General features: G+C 47.9%; 2 protein-coding genes across 2 annotated transcripts in view; both read right to left on the bottom strand.

The window, feature by feature from the left end:
- The window catches only part of LOC142802704 (uncharacterized), a 200421-nt gene extending 200268 nt beyond the window's left edge, over window positions 1-153 (bottom strand). The window contains exon 1 of the mRNA XM_075887693.1: window positions 40-153. The gene's annotated coding sequence lies outside the window, so the exon portion shown is untranslated. The remainder of the gene's footprint in view (window positions 1-39) is intronic.
- Window positions 1-25094, bottom strand: part of LOC119178575 (uncharacterized) — a 129884-nt gene that overhangs the window by 47271 nt on the left and 57519 nt on the right. Inside the window, exon 14 of the mRNA XM_075867818.1 lies at window positions 13936-14102. Within this exon, the coding sequence (XP_075723933.1) occupies window positions 13936-14102 (167 nt within the window). The remainder of the gene's footprint in view (window positions 1-13935; window positions 14103-25094) is intronic.

The following is a 25094-nucleotide window of genomic DNA, read 5'->3' as shown; positions in this document are numbered from 1 at the left end:
ATTAGAACATAATATAGGATCACGCAAATGCAGGGGTACCTTTATCAGGTGCGGGAGCCGGTGCCCCGCAAGTGGCTGAGCCATTTTTTCCGGCCAGGCGATCCACCGGAGGCTCGGGGCTTCCGGGATCGCGTCGAAGTCCGCAGAGGACTTTTGTCTCTGGTGGGGGCTTCTAAGTCACGAGTAGTTATCCGGTGGCGTTTGGAGTCCAGGTTCTTGAGCGAGGATAGTACAAAGGCGTCTCCACTGTCCTGGCTTATGTCACTGGGGCTGGTGTCTTCGTCAATTTGTAGGGGCGCCTCACTCGCGGTGCTGTTGGAGTCCTCGTAGATGCAGGCGTCGTCGTCTTGAGATGTAGACTCCTCGATGACACCTGAAATTGTTGTCAACAGAGCAGCAACGCGAGGAGCGTCAGATGCAATATTTCCATCCGAGACGCCGTCCTCACGAGGCGCTTCGTCTGACGAGGGCTTGGCCTGCGATTCCTCAGAAATGGCCACGGGACGCGGGGAACTTAAGTTTTCAGTACCTGGAGGGATTACCAGGTCCGGAATCGTAGGGGACGCAGTGGGCGTCTGGTGCAGCGTCGCAATTGGCGCACCTTCGTCGTGGTCGGTTACTGCGGCTCGCGTTGACGAATCGTCGCACTTGTTCTTAGATGGCGTTCCTGGTTGAAGTGGAGGGAAAACCTTGGATGCCGCCTCGGAATACGATGGCCTGATGGTGCAGGCCACGGTGGCATGCGGGTCCCCACAACGGCGACACGGCAGTGAGCAGCCTTTCCCGTCGTGGCCATAAACGCCACACCTTCCACAAAACAGAGCTGTGCAGTTCATGCGGAAGTGCCCACTGTCTCCACATCAACGGCACACTCGCTGGATGCCTTTGTAGTCACAGGTTACTCGATGGCCCGCGACCTTGAGGTAGTCGGGCACCGGTGACGAAGCCTTCTTTTCCATGCGGACGTATCGCGTCCCAGTGGTTACGGTTGGGCGCGATTCCATGAGTACTCTGGTGATGTGCAGCACCTTCCCGTAGGGATATAGTGCTTGTGCGAGGACTTCGCTGGGTACACGGCACGGCAGGAACAGGACGGTCACTTGGGTCACTTGGGGTCCCAGGGGTACGATGGTGACGCGCTCTCCTCAGATGATAAGGTGCGACGCGTCTACAATTTGGGCCAGTGCAGCCTCACTGTTGACAGTAACTTGGTAGTTCCGGCCTCCAAAGTGCTGAACGCAGTACACTTCTTCAATTCCTACTATTGAAGACGTCGCGTCAACATCTTCGGGACTAGTCCCCTCGGGGACGACTACGTCGAAGGGTAGCACCTTCTTCGGGGGCTGGCTTGCCATTACGGGCGTCCGCCAGCCCAGGGACGCACTGAGACGCTATCGACGACAACGAGGAACACGAATCGTGTGGAAGAAAGCCCGGCAATTGGTTTAATGAAAGTTACCTCGACAGACAGGCTGGTCTTTGTCTATCTTTTATGCCCCACCAAACACTCGAACAAAAAGTACTACTTGAATATATACCGTGACACAAATACAAGTAATCGGTAGCACATTATCTTTAATGAACAATGTGCCTTATTCTCGGTATTTTCCGGGTTAATGCACTTGTTTGTCAAAGAACGTGGTGAAAGATTTTCGGCTGATGTGTGTCTCGACAACTGGCGTTTTCGAGATGAAATGTACAATCAGTAACGAAGTACTTACGCGTGAGTCCTGTGTCGATGTGTGGTCCTTGTTCCTTTTGCGCTATGGTTTTACAGCGAAGCCGTATATGTCTCGTTGGTTAGAAAAATTCGTGCCCCAAACAAAGAAAAATTGCCCGCAGCTTCCCTCGGGGGAACACTGAGAAGGATGCGGAGCATATAATTGGTTAACGGGGTGTTAAAGTGTGACTTACTTGGGTCGATGGCTAAATTGGTTAACGTGGTTGTAGGAGGGGTGTTAAATGAGTGAACACGTACGACACGTATCCCGTTTTCGAAAGTCCGGGTCCTCTTGTCGACGCTTACGTTTCAAAGCGGCCGAATCCGGTGCTGCTGCTCGACGCTGACGTCTCTCAGCGGCTTCACGTTCTCTAAGTTGAGCATCTTCCGCTCGACGCCGACGTTTACGTTTGGCGTCGCGAGCTCTTCTCCGCGCTGCCTTGTCTTCGGACGACGACTTGGTTGCGGTTCCGCCAACACTTTGGCCGGCGCTGGTCGAAGGGACGTCGATCATTGCGACCTCGGACGTCGACGCGCCGTACAAACCAACCGACGAGCGGTAACTGAGCGAGCGAGCACCGACCTTGAGTATATATACAGCGCGACGGCGCATGCACTGTCAGCTGTCGAATGTTTGAGAAGGGGGAGAAGCGCAACGGCGCATGCGCGCGCGTCAGCTGCCGATGTTTTCGAAGCGCGACGGCGCATGCGCGCGCGTCAGCTGCCGATGTTCTCGAAGCGTAACGGCGCATGCGCGCTACATTATACAGCTAGCGAATGTTTGTGAAGAGGAGAAGCGCACGCGGTGTGTAGAGGAGGAAGGGTGCACAGATGGTGGAGGAGTGAAGCGCGCGCGGTGTGTAGAGGAGGAAGGGATGCACAGATGGTGGAAGAAGGAGGAGGAAGCTTGCGGACGGCGCCGCACTACAAGCCTCGAGTATTAGATGCTCCGCATCTAAAACGGCAGCTTTCAAAAAGTCCGCTTGATGACATTCGAAGCACTTATGTGAAGTGCAAACCGCACAATGGATGACAACAGTGCCTGCGAAAAATGCGAAGCACGTTTCTGCTCACCACGTGTTTTCCACTTTCATATATATATATATATATATATATATATATATATATATATATATATATATATATATATATATATATATATATATATATATATATATATATATATATATATATATATATATATATGCTGGCGTCCGTTGGGGTACAGCACGCGGATGTCGTAGTCTTGTAAGCGAAGAGCCCAACGGGCGAGACGGCCTGAGGGATCCTTCAATTTGAGTGTACACCAATTTCCGAGACAGCCAGGCTTGCTGAAGAGTGTCGCGACCTTGCCAAGACTTTTACGACGCAAGAGCAAGAGCGGCAGAAGAGTATTCGTGATGGCTTCACCACTTCTGAGCCCACGTTTCTTCCTGGTGCGCTTGTATGGCTCTCGATCTCGACCTCTGCAGCTGGCCTCTCTTCCAAACTACGTCCCAAATACGAAGGCCCCTACCGTGTCATCGAGCGCACCTCACCCGTCAACTATCTGATCGAACCCGTTGAACAATCTTCGGACATGCGCCGCCGTGGGCGAGACATTGTCAACGTGGAGCGCCTGAAGGCTTATTATGACCCGCTCATAGTAACAAGCTGTTAGGTCGCCAGGCGGCTTCCTCTTCGACCCCGGGGTAATTGTAGCGAAGCCTCCAAACTCTGAAATGGGTCGAACTCTTGAGTACCTTCTAGTGGGGCTACCCAACAAGGACGCCTCTCGCGCTGAGAGCCCGTGCTTGGCTGTGACTGTCGCCATTGTATATTCTCGCTCATTGCCGGCTAATAAACGCCTTAACAATATATATATATATATATATATATATATATATATATATATATATATATATATATATATATATATATATATATATATATATATATATATATATATATATATATATATATATACACTGTGATCGAATCGATACCCAGCACCTTCACCAGTGTCGCAACGTGCAAAGAACAGGACACAATGCTTCCTTTCGACGTTAAAAGAAAGGCTCTATTCACATACAAAAACAAAGCGCAAGAGCAGACGCGCAACGTCGTCTTCCTCGAAAAAGACCAGAGACTGCCGCCCGTGATGCTGGCTTCCTCCTCCTTTTGTGTTTACGGTTAATAACCGTGACATTATATATATACTGTAAGACGCCGTCCAGGACCCTCAAGACTCTTCTTTAATGTCTCGAGTATGTGCCCCACAACCTCAACTGGAGTGGTGATGATGAGTATGCACAGATGAAGAGATGGGACGCATAAATAATGCTCACACTTATTTTCTCCGTACACTTGAGCGGCCGGCCCTGCCGAGACTTAGGCGGGAAATATACGGCGAATAAAGGGTTTAAGACGTGAAACATGGACTATCTCAGAGGCACGGTAACGACCGTCCGAGGGACCCTCGGCGGGAGTGACAAGGTTATTGACAGGAGATGTTCATTCACAAACAACGTAAGGTTCGAAAAAGCGTGACTGAAATTTTTCACACAATCCTGGTGTACGAACAGGTGTCCAAAGTCGCACTTCATCTCCAGGACGGAAGGTGACGTCTCGACGAAAGCTGTCATAGCGTTGCTTGCGGGCCTCCGTATTGAGTTGAGCACGTTGCCGTGTGCCAGCGAGCCTGGAGACGAAATGTTCTGGCGTAGTCGTGGAGGTTTTTGTCGTTAAATTGAAGAAAGAGGCGTCAATAGTGAATGTCGGCGCACGATCGTAGACGAGGAAGAAAGGTGAACACCTGGTGGTTCGTCGGACAGCGGTGTTGTGTGCAAACGTTACGAACGGCAAGATTTTGTACCAGTTATCGCGGTTTGGTCCGATGTACATGGATATCATGTCGATTAGAGTTCTGTGCAATCGCTTTGTGAGGTCATTTGTCTGCGGGTGGTAAGCGGAAGTGGTTTTATAAACTGTGACAAAAGTTTTTAGAATTTGGTCAAGAATTCTGGACAGGAAGCCCTTGCCTCGGTCACTCAACAACGTGCGAGGCGGACAATGACGCAACACAATGCCTTCTAAAAGGAAGGCGGCAACGTCCGAGGCAGAGCTAGTGCGTAGAGGAGCGGTCTCCACGTATCGTGTGAGGTGGTCAACGGCTGTGACGATCCAGCGGTGACCCGCTGGCGTTACGCGAAGTAGTCCGCGGAGGTCTACACCGACATCGAGAAAAGGTGTATCGGGACATAGAATGGGTTATATTAGGCCAGCAGGAGCTGAATTTCGTCGTTTCCGGCGTTGACAAAGTGCTCAAGAAGCGACATAATGAGCCACAAAGGTAGAAAGACCAGGCCAGAAGAAACGGCTCCTAACGCGGTTGTAGGTCTTCTGAAATCCTAAGTGTCCAGCTGACGGGTCGTCGTGCAATGCTTCGAGAACTTGTTTTCTCAGCGAACGGGGAAGTACTGGCACCCACCAATGCCCATCCGCATTGTAAGTATACCGCTGCAGGACATTGTTCTTTAGCTTGAACTGCCATAACTGACAACGTAGTCTGGCATTAGGCGGAGAAGGCAAGCCATTCAAATATATGATGATACCGTTACAGTAGGGGTCGTCAGGTTGGAACGCGGCAAACTGGGCGCTGCTGTTAAAAGATAGTGACCCAGCAACTGCCAGGGGTGATAACGTGAGTGAAGAGGAAGCCGCTTGATCACCTGATGGGCATTGAGGATGCGTGGTTGGAGGTGAAAGTGGCAGAGGGCAGCGAGAGAGAGTGTCAGCATCCTGATGCTGTTTGCCAGACCTGTACACAACGTCTAAAGTGTACTCTTGCAAAGGCAGTATACAGCGAACGAGGCGCCCAGACAAATTCTTCAGCGAGGACAACCAGCATAGGGCATGGTGGTCGGTAACCACAGTGAAGTGGCGTCCATACAGATAAGGTCGAAATTTCTGGATGGCCCAAACGACAGTGAAACATTCCTGCTCTGTTGTCGAGTAGTTCTGCTCCGCAGGTGTTAGTGCACGGCTGGCATACGCAACTACTCTCTCACGTGAAGTGCCGTCGCGCTGGAGGAGGACAGCACCGATTCCGTGGCCGCTGGCATCTGTGTGCAGGAAAGTGGGTGCACTCATCGAAGTGACGGAGGGCGGGGTCTGATGTCAAAGCACGCTTAAGGGCTTGGAAAGCACACTCGCACTCGTCAGTCCATATGAAAGCCGTTCCTGGCGTCAGAAGCTTGTGTAACGGCCCCGGAATGGCAGCAGAGTGACGAATGAAGCAGCGGAAGTAAGACGCCAAGCCCACGAAACTTCGCAATTGTTTTTTATGGCCCGGACGTGGAAAACTAATTACGGCTGCAACCTTGTCGTGGTCGGGTCAAACGCCATCTTGGCTGACAAGGTGACCCAATACTTTGATGCTTGTGCTGGCGAAGTGGCACTTCTTTGTATTGAGCTGTAGACCAGCGTTAGAAATGCACGTTAGAACTTCGTCCAAACGCTTAAGGTGCTGAGGAAAAGTAGAAGAATAAATTACGATGTCATCTTAATAACATAAACAGGTTTTCCTTTTGAGAACACGTAAGACAGTATCTATCATGCGCTCGAATGCTGCTGGAGCGTTGCATAAGCCAAAAGGCATGACGTTAAACTGGTAAAGCCCATCAGGTGTCGCAAATGCTGTTTTCTCATTTTCTGCTTCGTGCATAGGTATTTGCCAATACCCGGATTGGAGATCGAGGCTGGAGAAATATTCTGCGTCTTGTAGGGAGTCCGAGGCAACATCTATGCGTGGAAACGGATATAAGTCTTTTTTCGTGATCTTATTGAGTGCTCTGTAATCAACACAAAAGCGGACAGAGCCATCCTTTTTCCGGACCAACACCACAGGAGACGACAAAGAGCGGGATGAAGGTCGGATAATATCCCGTTAGAGCATGTCGGTGACGTTTTCTTCAATGATTTGCCGTTCCGCCAAAGACAACCGGTATGGGTGGCGGCGTACAATGGAGCTGCCTTCGGTTTCGATGCTGTGCTCTGCGACGGAGGTGCGGCCCAGAGCTTTGGAATGTATGTCAAACGAAAGGTTGTGCTTTTGGAGAAGGTCTAAGAGGTCTCTCTTTTGCTCAGCAGTGAGGTGAGGACTTATGGTGTCATTGAAAGCAACAGTGGTGGCCTTCATATCAGTTGTAGCAGACAAAGCCGGTGATTCTGCATTGGTGAAGGGGAACCAGCGAAAAAGGCTCGCTGTCAGCGAAGCAGCTCACAGCAGTGCTCTGGGGCAGCATCACTGGCGAGGAAGTTGGGCTCAAGGCGGTGACCAATGCTTTACTGTAGTTAAACCGCACAAGGCCGGGTGCTATGGTAAGCCCCGCAGGTTTGGAGCGAACTGATGGAGCTATGAACACGTCAACATTTGCTATAGTATCCGAAGCGATCGTGAGAATTTGTTCATCTCCTGGTGAAATGAAACAATCAGTGGCAGCAACGAAACGGAAGCTGTATGGATCGACATCGGATGAACTCTCAGTAGCTGACATTTGAATTACTCTATGACGACACGATATGAAAGCTAATGCCGAAGAAAGGAAGTCCCATCCTAAAATTACTGTGTGAGTGCACCAAGAAAGTACAAGAAACTGAATGTGGTGAATGATGCCATCTATGAAAACGCGGACTGTGCAAACACTTGAAGGCTGAATAAGGTCACCACCTGCGCAACGAAGGGGAGGGCCATCGTATGGCATCCTCACTTTTTTCAAGCGGGCACAAAAGTCTGCACGACTTACGGAAAGTGATGCAGCTGTGTCTACCAGTGCCTCTATCTGTATACCTTCAACATACATCAATAAAACATTCGATGGGCGGTCCGAAGGAGTTTGACGCAGTTCGAAAGATGCAGCTTTCCCGCCCGAAGCTGCACTGTTTAGTTTTCCAGTTGGCGGTCGGGATTTGAGGTAGAGTGTCGGAGAGGAGAAGAGGAACGCTGCATCGAAGATGAGCGACGACGTGAGAAACGGGAACTGCCAACTGAGTCAAAGTTCTGCAGAGACGCTGACGGACGTGCGCTGTTCTGATGCAGTCGGCGATGGGTAGTCCAGTGGGGTAGATGTCATTCCATTCAAAGTCATTGCAGCTTCATCTTTCGTCTTGCTGACGATGTTGGCAAAACTTTGAAATATGACCACGGATGCCGCAATAGAAGCAAGTCGGCCGCGTATTGCGCCAGGTGTTGTAAGGCTGGAAAGATGGTCACGGTGCGAGTGAGTTGAGTGAACCATGCACTCCGGGTGCTGGTAGCTGCATTGGAATTTGCTGGGGTGCAGGTGTCCTAGCAGCAACCTGAGCATAAGTTGGTATGGACACAGGATATAAGCTCGGAACAGATGTGACAGTCATCGAGGCCAGGCTTTGGTAGGGCGCAGGTGTCGTTGCAGCAACGTGGGCGTAACTTGCTTTAGGCCCGGGATGTGAGCTCGGAACTGGTGTGCCAGTCATCAAGGCCAGTTCCTCCCTCACGACGTCGCGTAGACAAGTAGCAGGTGGCGTTGTTCGAATATCAAAGTGGCGAAGTGAAGCCTGTGCATGAAGTTCCTCGCGGATGATAGAGCGGATCAATGCACGCAGCTCTGTTGTGTCATAACTCGAGCTCAGATCAGACATATCAGGTTGCCCCAGAGTGGTCTGAAGCTCCTCAAGGGGCTGACAGGTAGCGACAACATCGGCTACGGTCTGGGGGTTCTGCACCACAAGTGCATTAAAGCGACAGTCGCAATGCCTTTTAGCAGGTGGCGCACACGGTCGTTTTCCACTGTATAAGTGTACGACTCACTGGGGCGTTGAACACGTGCACCAAGCCTCTTCTTGGCGATATCCGAGCGCAATGACGGGTTGGCGAAAATCTGGTGGAGCTGATGTGTAAACGCAGGTCATGTCGGAAAATCTGTAGCGTGGTTAAAAACCGCGTTTTTGCGACGCCGCTCAAGTAGAATGCAACGTGGGGGAGTTTCGCAGGCTCATCCCAGTTGTTGATGGCACTCACGTGGTCATACTTCTCAAGCCAGTCTTTAACGTCTTCAGCCGGAAGCCCTGCGAACAGCGGAGGACCCTCAAGACTCTTCTTTATTGTCTCGAGTATGTGCCCACAAACCAAACTGAAGTGGTAATGATGAATATGTACGTATGGAAAGATGGAATAATGAAATAATAATGAAAATATGGAATAATTCTCAATATATATATATATATATATATATATATATATATATATATATATATATATATATATATATATATATATATATATGAAAGTAGATGCGCTTTCAAAAAACTGTTTATTCAGCCGACGTTTCATCGGGAGCCCCATCTTTTTCAAGGCATAATAATAGTTACACATTTTCCGTGTCATAGCTTCTCGAGGCAGAAGCGAAGGGGACAGAAAGAAAGGGGGTGGTAAGAAACGTTAGTAACTAAGAAAAATCAGAAATATAGGATAAGAAGCAAGACAGACATGACGGGATTAGGAAGAGGCAGTATCTCAAAAGAGCAAGGCCAACGTAAACGAACAATGCCATCATTGTCAACGATACCTCTCACGCACCCACCCTTCCCCCAAGTGGACAGTGTGACGCCCGTTTTCGTATTCCACCTTCTGATGCAATCCACTGGCGGTTTGTCCACCTTTGAAATTTTATGACAAATCGGCGGGGAGATCCTAAGCGCTTCGAGCGCATGATAGTGGCGTTGGAAGATATTAAAAAGCCGGCAATTGTGGCACCACCAGCGATATTCATTATATGAATTGGCTGCTGTCACTGAAGGGAAAGGAAAGGCGTGTTAAAAAGTAAAAAAGAAAAAAAACGTACGACGTTCGGGAACACTTATCTGTGCATTCTGGCTGTGCTTGAAGCGGCAAACCATTTCTATATTGTCAGATGCATACGCTAAAATGCATACACTTTGTTAGGGGGTAGCATTATTGTCGTAAGGGGAGGCTAGGGGCAGAGGACTGATTAGATTGAAGTATTTGCGTGTTTTAGTGATCACAACGCTGACAGAGTGTCTGGGTGTTCCTTGATTACGTTTTCACTGTGTTGAATTTGTAAATAAAGCAAGATTTCCATTGTTCCCATTCTCTGTTTGTTCGAAAATTGCTTTCCAATCTCGATGTCATCAAAGCTATGGTCTTTTAATGTGCGGTGTTTTGAAAGTGCAATGTCTGGCAGGGAACGTACATGTGCCTGATGGTTGTTGAATCTAATTATAAACGCAGTATCTGTCTGGCCCACCTGTTGCATACTATAAGCTTTCTAATGCTTCCATGGGGGCCTACTGGAAGGAGGTAACACTCGAATTATGGTATTTTTCGCATGGGTGTTGGGGCGTCATTCTGCATATACACCCTCACAACCTTTTTGCTGTTTGTATTACAAGACTACACTGTATTTGTGTTTAGGGTGTAATCTAGCTGTTACACACCCCTATCCGTAAGGCCACTTCGGTGTACACTTGCTTTTACACCGTCATACCCTTTGACCCCTTGGGTGTACATTAGCTTTTACACTCTCACACCCTTAAGACTATTTGGGTGTACATTTGCTTTTACACTCTCACACCCTTAAGGCCTTTTGAGTGTACGAATGCTTTTGCACCCCAAAAATGTTCAAATCCTAGAGAGTAAATTTGAAAATTCACCCATTGTATAAGTGTAGTCCTGCTTCTTACACCCATTTTGTGGGGTGTATAGGTGTGAGCTATAGACACCATATTACACCTACATGGGTTTAATTTGGTTTACAGTGTATATACCCCACATTCCAGAAGGTATATTACGTTGTTTGAGTCATAATCTAGTGCACCACTTATCACGTGCTTAAAATCTGAGTGGGTGCTTTTCGCCACTGTCGTTGTCTGAATGTGTTTGCATACTTTGCATCTGATTTTTACGCAAGGGCGACACCTTGTTTGAGGTGTCATGTCTATCTTAGAATTTATTAAATGATCCTTTATACTTTTCGGCCGCCTGTATACCACACAAGAAAGAGAAGTGAAAATTTTGTATCGTCGCACGCTCTGTTCCAATGTGTTAAAAGTGCTTTTTAGGGCCTTGTTTATATTCAGTGGGTTGCTCGTGAAAGTTAATAGCAAATTGTTGTTGCGATACTGGTCGCCATCTTTCTGGTGGTTTAGAAAAGTCTGGTGGTCCAGATTTTTCGCTTTTTTGCTGGCGTCATCGATGATAGCTGGCGGGTATTCTTGATGAAGGAGTACTTCGCGCATATGTGTGCTGTTTTTATGGAAGTCCTCGGTGCGGTAGCTGATTCGTCGGAATATGTGTGCTTGGGAATAGGGAATGCTGTTCTTGCAGTGTTGCGGGTGGCAGATTTTGAAGTGCAGGTATTGTTGCCTGTCTGTAGGTTTTCTGTATATGCTAGTTACCACCGCACCATCGTCCCTTCGAGTAAGTACATCAAGGAAGCTTATTTCAGTGTTAGAGTATAGGAGTGTGTAAAATAAATGCTGGGGTACACTTCGTTAAATGCCTGTATGAATTTGAGCAATTCGTTTTTCGAATGTGTCTAAATTATGGATATATTGTCTAAGTACCCTTTATATTATAAAGGTTCGATATCACAAGATGAAAGAAAAATGGACTCTATATGGTGCATGAATAGGTTAGCTTAGTTTGGGGCCATTCTTCTACCTATTGCCGTGCCACTGATTTGAAGGTATAGTACCAATTGTTAAATTCAAAGCTGTTCAATTCAAGTACAAGTCTCGTTAAGATTTCAATTACTTTTTTGCTTGATGTGCGACAGGGTTGTGGGTGCCATACAATTCAACAAGTGCCATTACACCATCATCATGTGGGATATCTGTGTAGAGTGAACTAACATCCAATGTTACGAGGAATGCTCTCTCTGGAATTTTTACGTCTGATATTTACAGAAATTGGTTCTGTTAACGTTCCCGTGCCTGATATATTGGGTCTGCTGCTAGGGTTTCCCTCTTCATGGGTCTTCGGCAGCATCTCAAAACGACAAGGCGCCGAATGCACCGTAATAAGCGTCTTTTGAAGCTTTGAATCAAAAGCGCCTTCGCGTGTGAGATCCAACAGGGTTGTTACAATGATCTTTTTGTTCTCGGTGGTAGGGTCTGAGTCCAGGTGTTTGTAGAATTGTTTGTCATTTAGTTGTGACCTGCCTTTCTTATTGTACCCCGATCTATTCAGAACAACAATCGCGCGCCTCCTTTGTCTGCTGGTTTAATGACGAGATATCAATGGTTTCTCAACGCGGGTAGTGCCTGTCTTTCTTTTCTTGATATGTTATTCATACTTGGTTTGTGCACCTTGTACGCATGTATGACATCTATCTGAACTGCGTCTATGTAGAGATCCAGATGTCGATCTCTGTTGGCGTCCGGGGTTCATTGCCGTCTGATTACCCAACGAAAACTTGGGTGATCTTTTTGGGGTTTATTGAAGAAACATTCCTCCAATCGTAAATTTTGCGCAAAGTCATCTAGGCCTTTTAGAAGCGTGAATTCATTGTACTTTTCACACACACACACACACACAGATATATATATATATATATATATATATATATATATATATATATATATATATATATATATATATATATATATGTATATATATATATATATTGCTATATGAAAAGAAGTTCCGTTCCGTGCCGCAACTCATGAAGTTCATTTTAAAACTGCTGCCACGGGTAGACCAAAGACATTTAAGAACAACCTAATACACTGCTCAAGGAAAAGAAAAAAAATCTATGTTGTTGAACAGCGTAGTTGGCGCAACCCAGCTTTTCTCGTCCGAGAAGCCCAACAAAAACGATAATACCTCCGATACAACCAGGAGCGCCATGAAGCAAAAAACGCTTGCGAAAACATGCAAGTATCGCGCTTATCAGTCGACCAATCTAATCAGCTCTTTGACGGGGACGTTACAAACTTCAATATGTGCAGTGCGTGTAAGAACTTTCTTCTGCCAGTAAAAAAATAAACCAACCATGCCGAACGGACTGTGTTTGGAATTGGTTTCGGAGAAATATGTAACGATATTGGTCGCGGAATCGATCACGGTCTACCATAGCGACCACAAAGCGATTAGTATTGTAATTAGCCTCAAGCTACAATAAAACGTAACACATCCCATCCCCTTCTGCTTGTGTGATATTATATTGATTCATTGAAAATTCACATTCACAGGGAGGGACGGCGGCTTATGTTTTTTTTTTCTTTTAAAGCATCATCCAAAGTGGAGTTACTGTACGTATTACGCTGAGCCCGTATATACATAGAGACTACTGGAAGTCTCCCAAACACTCGAAATGTCTCAATTCCTCGACGTACGCATAGTTCCATAAGGACTACGTCTGTCGACCTGAAAGTACCGACGCACGTTGGTTAGAGAGACATCACGACTTAACATTACTATTCAGTTTAGGAATACGCAATTATCAGATTTTTAACTTCGAAGAAAATCGAATGTGCTTAGAATGGATTGCAAATACGAATACGGCTCACGTTTGCAAAAAAATAAATACAATAAATATTTTCAAAACAGATATGAAGTAAGGTTATCTAAAGTACACAAGAAGGACTGCATATTTCGCGACAGATTTTCAATATTTACACACCCATACCATTCATCGTCCACGCTTCACGCTAATTTGGTGAGTTCGTAAAGTTTTTTTTTTCTTTGAACGCACACATCTGAAGAAATGGTTAAGAGAGTTTAAACAAGGACATTGTTACAGACTTGAACAATATCGTTGGAGTTTGTGGCTACACAAAAATGATGCGTTCGTTAACTCATAAACGAGATTGAAATATCTGGCACTCATTTTTACACGAATCACACATAAGTGAATGGTAATGCGGCAAGACTTTCATGATTTATGTATATATGTGTATACCTTTACCGTGTTGTGGTTACAATGCATGGCGTTTTTTATCGTTGTAAATTTCTATTTCTTGTTTCCTTGCTGTACTGATCAAGCTCTCTACTATGTATAATCCTTCAGTTGAATATACAGATAACCACATCTGCCTGCCTCCTAATTAGCCTGGTAGAGGTGGTTATTTATTTATTTATTAAATTTATTTATTGACTCAATAAATAAATAAATAAAATATTGAATAAATAGGTAAGAGCTCACTACAAGAATGCTATAACAGGAAGCACTCACCAGGAAGTTGGGCAGACCTTTGAGCAGATGGCGCACCTCTTCATTCCAGCTGGTGCGGCCCAGCAGGTGCCTTCCATGTCCTTCGAGTATGAGCTCGCGAATCTCAGCGGGATCACCTTTCTGCAACGCCGCCGTCAGCTTTTCGTTCAGCGCCGTGGATGCATGGGCTGCGAGCGTTTCATTCGAGTTACGTACACCGGATGCATGAAACGAAAAAGAAACACTGCACACCACATGAGCGCCCACAAACCAGTTTAGCCGTTTCAGGTTCAGCGGTTCCAATTTGAATCATCTCTTTTGTAGGCTAGTGAGCGACCAAGTCGCGAGAAATCGGCGAAGCTTTTGCTAAGTCACGCAAGTCCTGAAGCAGTGAAGCTATATGATTCTAATTACTAATCCGGTTGGTTCTTGTCTCTATAGGCCTTAGCTCGGAAATGCAGGTTGTTTCTAGGTTGCTTGTAAGTTCATACCAGGCTTTTGCTGGGTAATGGTAGGTTGTTTTTACGTTGATCCTCTGCGCACAGAGGTCCGAGTTAAGCGACAGACAGGACATGGATGTCCAAGCTCCAGAAACGTGAGTGCGGGGAAACCAAAATGCTAGCGTACGCTACATCGAAGGGTTTCCACGCTTGCTATATATAGTTTCTCTTCAGGTTTTGCAGCATATATTGTGAGGAACCGGTTTATTCGGCCAGGCTCGAGCTCAATCACGCCGGTGATGATATTCTTAGATGAAGAAGATGTACAGGTGATGATGATTACAAAGAGAATAAAGAGTCGTTCGCTTGTCGCGCTCACACTAATTCCCCTGCGCGGTGAAAGCGGCCGCCTGGTCGCTTGACAGTATTATGAAATGCGTCGCGCATAAGGCTTTAAACGAGATACGTGCACTATCTCTGTTCCTCGGCAACGATGATTAGGACTAGCGCTAAGAGGAGAAACGCGGTAATTGACAGGAGATGTCTGTTCGACCACCGTGTATGGCCCAATGAAGCGACTGATGAATTTGTCGCATAGGCCGGGGACGCGTAGTGGAGTCCATAGAAGAACTTCGTCACCAGGGGAAAAACTCACAACACGGCGAGACGAGTCGTAGCGAGATTTTCGAGTGTCTTGAGAGAGGCCGGTGTTAACACGGGCCTGGTTACGGCAGTGTGCGAGACGAGATAGGAATTCTTCAGAGAAAGGAGCCGTCGAGGGTGCAGGGGCCGAAAGGAAAGAGACATCCAGAGCGAAACTCGGCGAGCGACCATGGACGAGAAAAAATGGAGAAAAGCCGGTAGTGCGTTGAGCAGCCGTATTATAGGCGAATCTCACGAAGGGTAGAATTGCATCCCAGTTCGTGTGGTTGGGGTGAATGTACATGGCGATCATGTCCGATAGGGTCCGATGAAACCATTCAGTCAATCCGTTGGTCTGCGGGTGGTAGTAGAAGTGGTCTTGTGAACAGTGTTCGAGGCACGCAAAACTTGCTCGACAATGTAAGATAGGAAGACTTTGCCCCGATCACTGAGGATAATGCGTGGTGCTCCATGACGCAAAAAGATGTGGCGAAGAAAGAAATCGGCGATCTCAGTGGCAGTCCCAGATGGTATAGAAGCTGTTTCTGCGTAGCGGGTAAGGTGGTCGACTGCCGTGACAATCCAGCGATTCCCATTGGATGATATAGGAAGAGGGCCATACAAGTCGATTCCAACGACTTCAAAAGGTGAGGCGGGACAAGGAAGAGGTTGCATTAAGCCAGCCGGAGCAGTTGTCGGTCGTTTTCGCCGTTGGCAATGGAGACAGGAGGCGACGTACTTAGCGACGGCTGAAGAGAGGCCAGGCCAAAAACAACGACTTCGTATTTTGTCGTAAGTCTTGTGGTAGCCTAGATGAGCAGCGGTTGGATCATCATGAAAGGCTTCCAGAACTTCACGCTGCAGGGAACGTGGGATGACGGGTACCCACTTGTTGCCATCGATGTGGTAAACGTAGCGACATAAAGCATCACCGACAAGCTTAAATTGTTTAAGTTGTCGACGGAGTCTGGCGTTTGGAGGAGTAGTAGAGCCGGTCAAGCGGTCAACAATGGTGCGGCAGTATGGGTCGACACGTTGTTGTGAAACAAGGACGGATAGGGTGGCAGGTGATGAACTTAGCGCTGCGATTGGAGAGGTGCTGTTGTATTGGAGTATCGATGGTTAATTGCTTCCGCTGGGCAAAGGACAGCGCGATAGAGCATCACCATCTTGATGCTTCTTCCCAGATCTGTAGGTGACATTGAAATCATACTCCTGTAAGCGAAGCGCCCAGCGACCAAGGCGACCCGATAAGTTTTTCAGCGATGAAAGCCAGCATAGGGCGTTATGGTCGGTCACGACGGTAAAATGACGGCCGTGAAGATATGGTCGGAATCTTTGCACTGCCCAAACAACAGCAAGGCACTCCTGCTCTGTGATAGTGTAGTTCTTTTCTGGAGCGGTAAGAGCACGACTTGCGTAAGCAACGACGCGTTCGCGTGAGTTTTTGTCACGCTGCAAGAGTACCACACCGAGACCATGACTACTTGCGTCGGTGTGAAGGATGGTGGGTGCGGTGGAATCGAAGTGGCACAGTACCGGATCCGACGTGAGGGCTTGCTTCAATGCCGTGAAAGCGCTTTCGCAGTCTTCGGACCAATTGAAGGGGACGTTCTTTGCGGGGAGTTGATGGAGCGGAGACGCAAGTTCCGCGAAATCACGTATGAAGCGCCGGAAGTAAGAAGATAACCCAAGAAAGCTGCGCAGGTCCTTCTGACGTAGTGGACGAGGAAAATCGAGGACAGCGGCAAGCTTCTCGGGGTCGGGCCGAATTCCTTCTTTGCTGACAAGGTGGCCGAGAACCTTGATTGTCTTGCTAGCAAAGGTACATTTCTTGGTGTTAAGCTGTAGACCGGCTTTTGCAAGGCATGTGAGGACTTCGTCAAGACGTTGTAGATGCTGCGAGAACGTGGATGAAAACACTACTATGTCATCGAGATAGCACAGACATGTTTTCCATTTCAAACCACGCAATACGCCGTCTATCATGCGTTCGAAGGTGGCGGGCAAATTACAGAGTCCAAATGGCATCACATTGAACTCGTACAACCCATCTGGCGTTGAAAAGGCGGTCTTCTCTTTACCAGACTCCGACATTGGTATCTGCCAGTAGCCTGACCTAAGGTCGAGGCTGGAAAAATACTCTGCGCCCTGTAATGAATCCAGTGCATCGTCGATCCGAGGAAGGGGATAAACATCCTTGCGCGTTATTTTGTTTAGCGCACGGTAATCGACGCAGAAACGCACTGTCCCATCTTTCTTTTGAACGAGAACAACTGGGGATGACCAGGGACTCGAGGAAGGACGTATGATGTTGCGTCGTAGCATGTCTGAGACGTTTTCCTCGATGATCTTGCGTTCTGCCTGAGACACGCGATATGGACGCCGATGTACAATACGAGAGCCGTCAGTCTGGATGCTGTGAGTAGCGGTGGTAGTCATGCTGAGGGCGGGCGAGTTTACGTCAAATAGAGAACGGTGTCTATTTAACAGGGCGAGCAAATCTTCAGTTTGATGAGGTGTTAAGTCATTGCTTATTGTCGCCGACACAGGTGTGGCAGAGGCATTGAATGGCAATGATTGCGACTTCGGAACATCGTTGTGGTTGTTGTTCGGAAGAGTAACAATCGCAACAGGCTCACTGTCGACCGCGCAAGATACTGTTGAGCCACAGGGGAGCAGTACACACTCGGGCGTTTGATTTATGGCGGTTAGGTACGTACACCCATCGAAGAAGCGAATAAGTCCCGGTGTGATCACAATGCCCCTACGTAGGGTATGACCGTAAGGAAGAATTAGTACGTCGCCATCCACAATGTCGGTGCAATTAACACTTATAATTTCTTCGATGTATGGCCGAAGTACATAATCTGACTTGGTGACAAGGCGGATGCGTCCATCTTGTTCAAGCGGAGAAGAGTCAGTGGCGTTTAGATGCAGGAGGCGCTGATCACATGATATGAAAGCGGACGCAGAAGACAAGAAATCCCACCCAAGAATGAGAGCGTGGGTGCACTCACGAAATACTGCGAAAACAATGTGATGACGAATGCCTTCTATGCAGACACGAACGGTACACTGTGCAAGTGGACGAATGAGAGCGTTGGTCGCCGCACGTAGAGGTGGGCCGCCATAAGGTGTGGTGACTTTTCGAAGGCGGGAACAAAAATCAGCACGAATAATCGAAACGGCAGCGCCAGTGTCTACAAGAGCCTCAACACGTACACCTTCTACAAACACTACTATCAAATTCGATGGCCGCTCTGGAGGAATTGTTAGCTGTCCAAGGGATGCAGTTTCCCCTCCTAAAACTGCATCGGGGAGTTTTCCGCGTGGGCGTTCGTGGAATGGGAGGCGGGCCGTAGAGGCGACACTGAACGGCGACCTGGCGAAGGCGACCCGCGGCGAGACGTACGGGAATTCCCAGGCATGTCCGTATGGTAAGTAGGTGACGGTGAACGGTAATAGGACGATCGGGGGGGGGGGGGGGGTGGCCGTAAGTAGTTTATGGTCGGACGGAAGCTTCGATGTTCTTCGGGAGCGTAGCCGCGTTGCTCATCTTGTTGGCGCCTTCGACAAAACCGAGCGATATGTCCTCGATAGCCGCAGTAGTAACAGGTTGGGCGAGGTGGGCGCTGCTGAGGTGCGTAGTAAGGTGGTGCACGCACTGGCGGTGATAACGAAGCCACAGGCGTATGGTCTGCTGTTGTAGGCACGGAAACGGTGGGTGCGGCAGAGAGTGCGGCAACTTCGGCGTACGTGCGCGTCTGGCGCACGCAGGGACTGTTGGAACACGTCGCACGCGATGCGGAGGCGATCTCTTGTTTAATCAGGTCTCGCAAGCTATCTTTTTCAGGAGGTGAAGTAACTTCCGCAGCACAGGAAGAGCAGCGCCCGTGCAGCTCTTCACGAACGATGTCGCGAATAAGCGCACGCAAGTCGAGGGGTGCAGGCAAAGGAACGTCGGTGGCATCGTAGCAAAGGCGAAGAGACTGAAGCTCGTCAAGTCGCTGACAGATGGTTATCACGTCCTGGGTGGTGGCAGGATTTTGCGTGGCGAGGGCGTTAAAGGCGACGGTGTTAATGCCTTTAATAATGTGGCGTATTTGGTCGTTTTGAGACATGCTGGTGTTAACGCGCTTGCACAGTGCAAGGACATCGTCAATATAAGAGGTGTAAGATTCACCCGGCAGCTGCGTGCGTTGAGCGAGTTTCTTCTTTGCTGCCTCAGTGCGAACTGCAGGGGCACCAAATACCTGACGAATTTGCTGCTCGAAAGTGTCCCAGTCGGGAAGATCCAGGTGGTGGTTCCAGAACCGAGTTTTCGCAACATCGGACAAGTAACATGGGACGCTGCGCAACTTGTGTGGATTGTCCCACCTGTTCAAATCGCTGACGAGGTCGTAGTTCTTGATCCAGTCTTCGACATCATCGCCTCGGAGACCGGAAAACACAGGTGGATCACGCAGGCGAGTGTTGTTGGGCGGAGCGGCGGGCGGTGGCTGCAGTAGGACGGTGACGTTGGATGGGCCAGGGTTTTCTTGGGCCGCCATGGCAGGGGGTTGTACGCGACGACCCGAGCGGAGCTCCAGCGAGAACGGGCGAGAGGACTTGAGGGAACGAAAAGCACAGTCCACCACTTGTGAGGAACCGGTTTATTCGGCCAGGCTCGAGCTCAATCACGCCGGTGATGATATTCTTAGATGAAGAAGATGTACAGGTGATGATGATTACAAAGAGAATAAAGAGTCATTCGCTTGTCGCGCTCACAATATGCATGTACTTAATACTGAACGTAACATGTATCACTACACATAAAACCCTTTGAGTGTTATTAATAACGTTTATGTTAAGGCCTCCAAACGCAAAGCTCCAAGCACGCGTAACCTACATATGGTGAGAGAAATGAGAAGCTACAGCAGAAGACACCCGATAAATTCCTGCTTGAGTTGAACATCGACGCAACACGTTTCAGCTTCACTATTTATTCAGCTACACTGAGCGGTGCTTGGGTGGTGATTTTTTGTCTTCACACAGAGATATGCGTGATTCCGTAAGTTTCCTGCCTCACACCCAAAACCAAGAGCTGTTTTAAAACGGCCACTTCAGGCAGATAGTGACATGCATTAGGGAGCCTAACAACGAGTTTTTAAGTGGGCGCGCATATTCACACGAACTGCACGACGTAACAAACGAGATGCATGTTTTTCCGTCACAGCATCCGCCTCCTCACGGTGGCCTGCTTTACGACAAACTCGCAGTTCACATGGCAATCGTATGAAGGCTGCCGCGGAAGACCGCGGATTTGAAAAGAACGATGTGCTGAAATTTTCTCTAAGATATGAAAAAAAGAGGTGCCATTTTACTCTGTGAGGACAAATCGCCAGCGAAGCTCCCTCTGCCGGGACATAGGCCTAGTCAGGAAACAGTTACGTCTGTTTCCTTTTGCCTTATCTCGGTGGCACGTAACTGTAACATGCCAGAATAAAGATTATTATTATTATTATTATTATTATTATTATTATTGCTAACAAACGTACAAAATTCATTATTAAGGCAGAAGCCTAAGATGCCTCATAAAATGTGAAAATGAACCGGCGTTTGCCGTCGTCGTCTGCTATCGGTGACATCAACAAGCGATGACGTCATCATAGCACAGTGACGTCATCGTGACGTCATGATGGGCAAACAAACCGCCGGATTATAACGTCATGATGACGTCGCTTTATGAAATCATTGTGACCGAACAGACCAGCAAATGTGTTAAGTCATTATGACGTCACATGATGCCGTCATCACATCACCACGTGGCTTGGTCAAAAGCACGCTGATCACGGAGGTGGAGCAAAAGCACATATGGCGCTTCCAATCCTGAAGGCTCTGTAAAACCACGATCAGTGCAGAAAGCCCTTGGGCGTCGGCGGAGCAAGAAAAGTACATCGACTGAGGAGAAGAAGAATAAAAAAGCTTTCGCTTTCCAGTATTTTCAGGTAAGCGCATAAGAAACCTTATGAGTTCTTGTTTGAATTGGTACAGGGAGTATTGTCATGGCATGTTGTTCTGAATACTCCTTTAAAAAGTTCACAGCATATTCATGGAGTGAATGACGATGAGTAGGGTGAACCGTCCGTCCGTCCGTCCGTCCGTCCGTCCGTCCGTCCGTCCGTCCGTCCGTCCATCCGCCCGCCCGCCCGCCTGCCTGCCTGCCTGCCTGTATGTCCCTCCGTCCTTCTGTCTGTGACGGACGGACGAGTCCCACCACCCATCATCTTCACTCCATGAATCTGCTGTGAATTTCTATACGAAAACCACTAACCCAATCTAGTGATATTATTTCCAAGGATATATACACGCAACGCCTGAAAACCAACTAGAAACGGCTACTACTACAACATACTACTACCACGAGGAAACGACCACAACCTAAGGAGCTTCGCCCCTAAAAACTGGCCGCGTGCCTCCGTGCTTCACTGCAAAGGACGCTAGAAGACGATGGTTTGTCTGGAGGTACTGCGTGAGATATGGGATCATCTGGTAGTAATGTGAAGACACGAGTTATTTTAGGGGCGAAGCTCCTTATGGCGTGGCCTGTACGTCCCCCGTTGTAGTGCGTAGCCTGTGGAACATACCCCCCTCGGACACACATCCGCATGTCCACATGTTATCACGCTCTCGGTGTTAACAAAGCACTGACAGCAGAAATGTGGTGCATACTCTCGTTTAGTCCTAGCATTGTCCGCTGGATGGCGGTACTTGTATATGATGAATATATGATAAAAAGAAGCGAGAAGGCGGTACTCTAAGTGTTCACTAAATGGACGGGCAGATGCACGGATGGACAGACAAGCACACAGACAGACACACAGATGGACGCACGAACGAGCGCACGTACGAACGGGCGGACGCTTCGACTGACGGACGCTTCAACCCACTCATCATTCATTCCGTGGATATGCACAGATTTTTAAAATGCAAAGTCAGTGGCAGGTGACAGCACTGGGTTAAAATCCCCTGACTGTTTTAGCGAAAGTTGGAGACATCAGTTCACAGCGTCACATTGTCAGCACGGTGTAATAAACACTTCGGTCTTTGAAGTTACGTATCTATATTTACTAAATGAAAGAACACGCTGCCTATCACTTACGTATTGATGTTGGGCATGAATCATGCGTAACGTTTGCTTTTTTATTTACAATGTTGTGATTTACAATGTTTGGATACAATGTTTACAAGAATGAACGCAGACACCAGATCAAGATAGGTGGGCTTTGAGCAAGGGCTTAAGCTTTCGCCGGGTAGCTCAATCGTAGGACAGAAATCAATAGATAAACCCGAATTTTCGCCTTGAAATATTCAAAAAAAAAAGACTGAGGGATCTCATAGAATGGTTGAACTCACGCAACCTTCGTGGAATTCTTTCTTATATTGATCAAGTGAAGGCATTTGATATTATTAGTCATAAGTACCTCTTAATTGTTTTAAAGCAGGCAGGCTTCAGTGCCAAGTTCATCAGCATGGTCAGGGCTCTCTATTTTCATCCTAGTGCTGCTGTTGTCATGTAAGCGACTTCATGTTCATAGCAAATATTTTGAAAAATGATTGTGAATTTTGAATTGTTCATGAATTGTTATGAAATGCGAAGCATTTCTTAGAGAACTTCAGCGACTATGAGCGTATCCATCCATCCATCCATCCATCCATCCATCCATCCATCCGTCCGTCCGTCCGTCCGTCCGTCCGTCCGTCCGTCCGTCCGTCCGTCCGTCCGTCCGTCCGTCCGTCCGTCCGTCCGTCCGTCCGTCCGTCCGTCCGTCCATCCACCCACCCACCCACCCACCCACCCACCCACCCACCCACCCATCCATCCATCCATCCATCCATCCATCCATCCATCCATCCATCCATCCATCCATCCATCCATCCATCTATCTATCTATCTATCTATCTATCTATCTATCTATCTATCTATCTATCTATCTATCTATCTATCTATCTATCTATCTATCTATCTATCTATCTATCTATCTATCTATCTATCTATCTATCTATCTATCTATCTATCAAGCCGCTTACGACTTTTAGCTTTTCTGGCCGTTTGGATAATGGTATCGATACCAAACTTGGTATGGCATAACATGACTGTATGAAGAGCATATTTGACTAGTCATAACATGAAAACCATGACATGGATGTCATGAATGTCATGATTTACATTTCTTGGTCCTGCGGCTCTTGCGGTGGTTTTGTTCACATGGCATGTTGCGAAACTGGTATGGTATGACATGATTGCGTGGCGAACGCAAGCGACAGACCCTAACATGAAAATCATGATGTGCGTGTCATGTAACAGCATGACTATATGCCACCCTCATGATGCGCTCGCGGCCGTTTCGCTAGCGTCACATATGCCAAATTTGGTATTACGGGACGTCAATCGGATGACGAAGGTATGATACTGGTGCAAACATGATAAATATGAGATGCGTGTGACTACATGCTGCGCTCATGATGCGCTTGCGGCCGTTTCACTAGCTTCAATTAGAAACTCGGCATTACGTGACGCGAATGGACGACATATGTAAATGACACATCCAAACATAATAATCATGACATGCGTGTCATGTAACAACATGACTACATGCCACACTCATGATGCGCTCGTGGCCGTTTCGCTAGCTTCACGTGTGCCAAATTTGGCATTACGTGACGTCAATAGATGACGAAGGTATGTGACTAGTGCAATCATGATAATCATGAGATGCGTGTCATGTGAGAACATGACTACATGCCACAGTCAAGGCACCAATACATTTCGACTTTATGGTGCGTGTGCTCGCCAGCGTTTATTTCTTCGCGTTACGCCGGCGTTGCGACGCCAGCCGCCGGTTTTGCCATATACTCGCAGACGTGCGCCACGCTGCGTTGCCTTTACGCATGCGCGTTTCAGCGCGTCCGGCATCCCTCCGTCATGAAAAGAGGGGACGCAGTGTTGTCTGGGCATAGCCTCCTCTATAACTTTGTGCCCGAGCGGTCGGTCCCTCAGCGCCGTCCCCCGAGCTATTATGGGATGCGAGCGCTCCTGGCGGAGCGCCGAGGCGCAAAACGAGAGAATGGATGGCAGCTATGGAGAAAAAACCGGCTTTGAGTAACTACCGAAAGGGCAAAAATGAAATAAGGAGGGAGGCATTTTACGATAATTCAAGGGGAAGCGCTTTACTGTTTGAAGCGAGATCGGGTTGCCTTAGAACGCGTAGTTATAAAGCAAGATTCAGTAAAGAAGAAGAACAATGCACATGCTGCGGGAAAGATAAGGAAACGGCGGAGCATGTTCTGATTGAATGTGGAGATATCCACCCAGGTGTACGTTTGGGCACGAGCCTACTGCAGACAGCAGCAGCTGCTCCACATCAGCACTCCTACAGCGATCGGCAAGAGCAGCGCAGAATGACGGTGAAGCATTTCCAGCAGAATCAACCACGATCCTCGAGGAGAGCCTCGACAGGGGGAAGACGTTGCTCCCAACGCCAGATGTTGCTGCACTAGCAATGGTTGGTGGCTATATTGCAAGAACAGTCCACGAAACCATTTCCTGTGATGAATGCTTCACTTTGGTGACTAAACCAAACACCTCTGCGCCATCGGATGCATTAATTAGGCACCAGGACAGAGGTGGACTCCTGTATCCGTCAACTGAGCTCGTAATGGTTCTAAATTCTCTAAAGAATTACGCGGAAGTTTTCCTCGCAAGAGCGAGAAAGATGAATCAGCCACTGAAGGCTGCCGTTGACAACGCCGCGCAAATACTACAGAAACGTGACAAACTCAAGTGCTCGACCCCGGGACATCATAAAAAACTTTTGGAGGTTGTGCTCGTGAAGTTTCTCCGCCCACTTTTTCTGAACTTCGCGACGAGTGTGACTGACAAACACGACTTGGCAAAAGATTTTCATGTCAAACCATTGTCTCGAAAAGTGCTCAAGCTTTGAGCGCGAAATCAAATAACAAAGCTCACATTGCATTCTGCATACAGTGCTTGTGTTAAAAATTTGGTGTGTGCGCACTTCTTAACGTATACGCATAATCCAATGCAATGTAGAC

This window comes from Rhipicephalus microplus, chromosome 1 (genome assembly GCF_043290135.1).
Source record: "Rhipicephalus microplus isolate Deutch F79 chromosome 1, USDA_Rmic, whole genome shotgun sequence".
Taxonomy (NCBI): Eukaryota; Metazoa; Arthropoda; class Arachnida; order Ixodida; family Ixodidae; genus Rhipicephalus; species Rhipicephalus microplus.
This window is presented reverse-complemented; position numbering and strand designations above follow the sequence as displayed.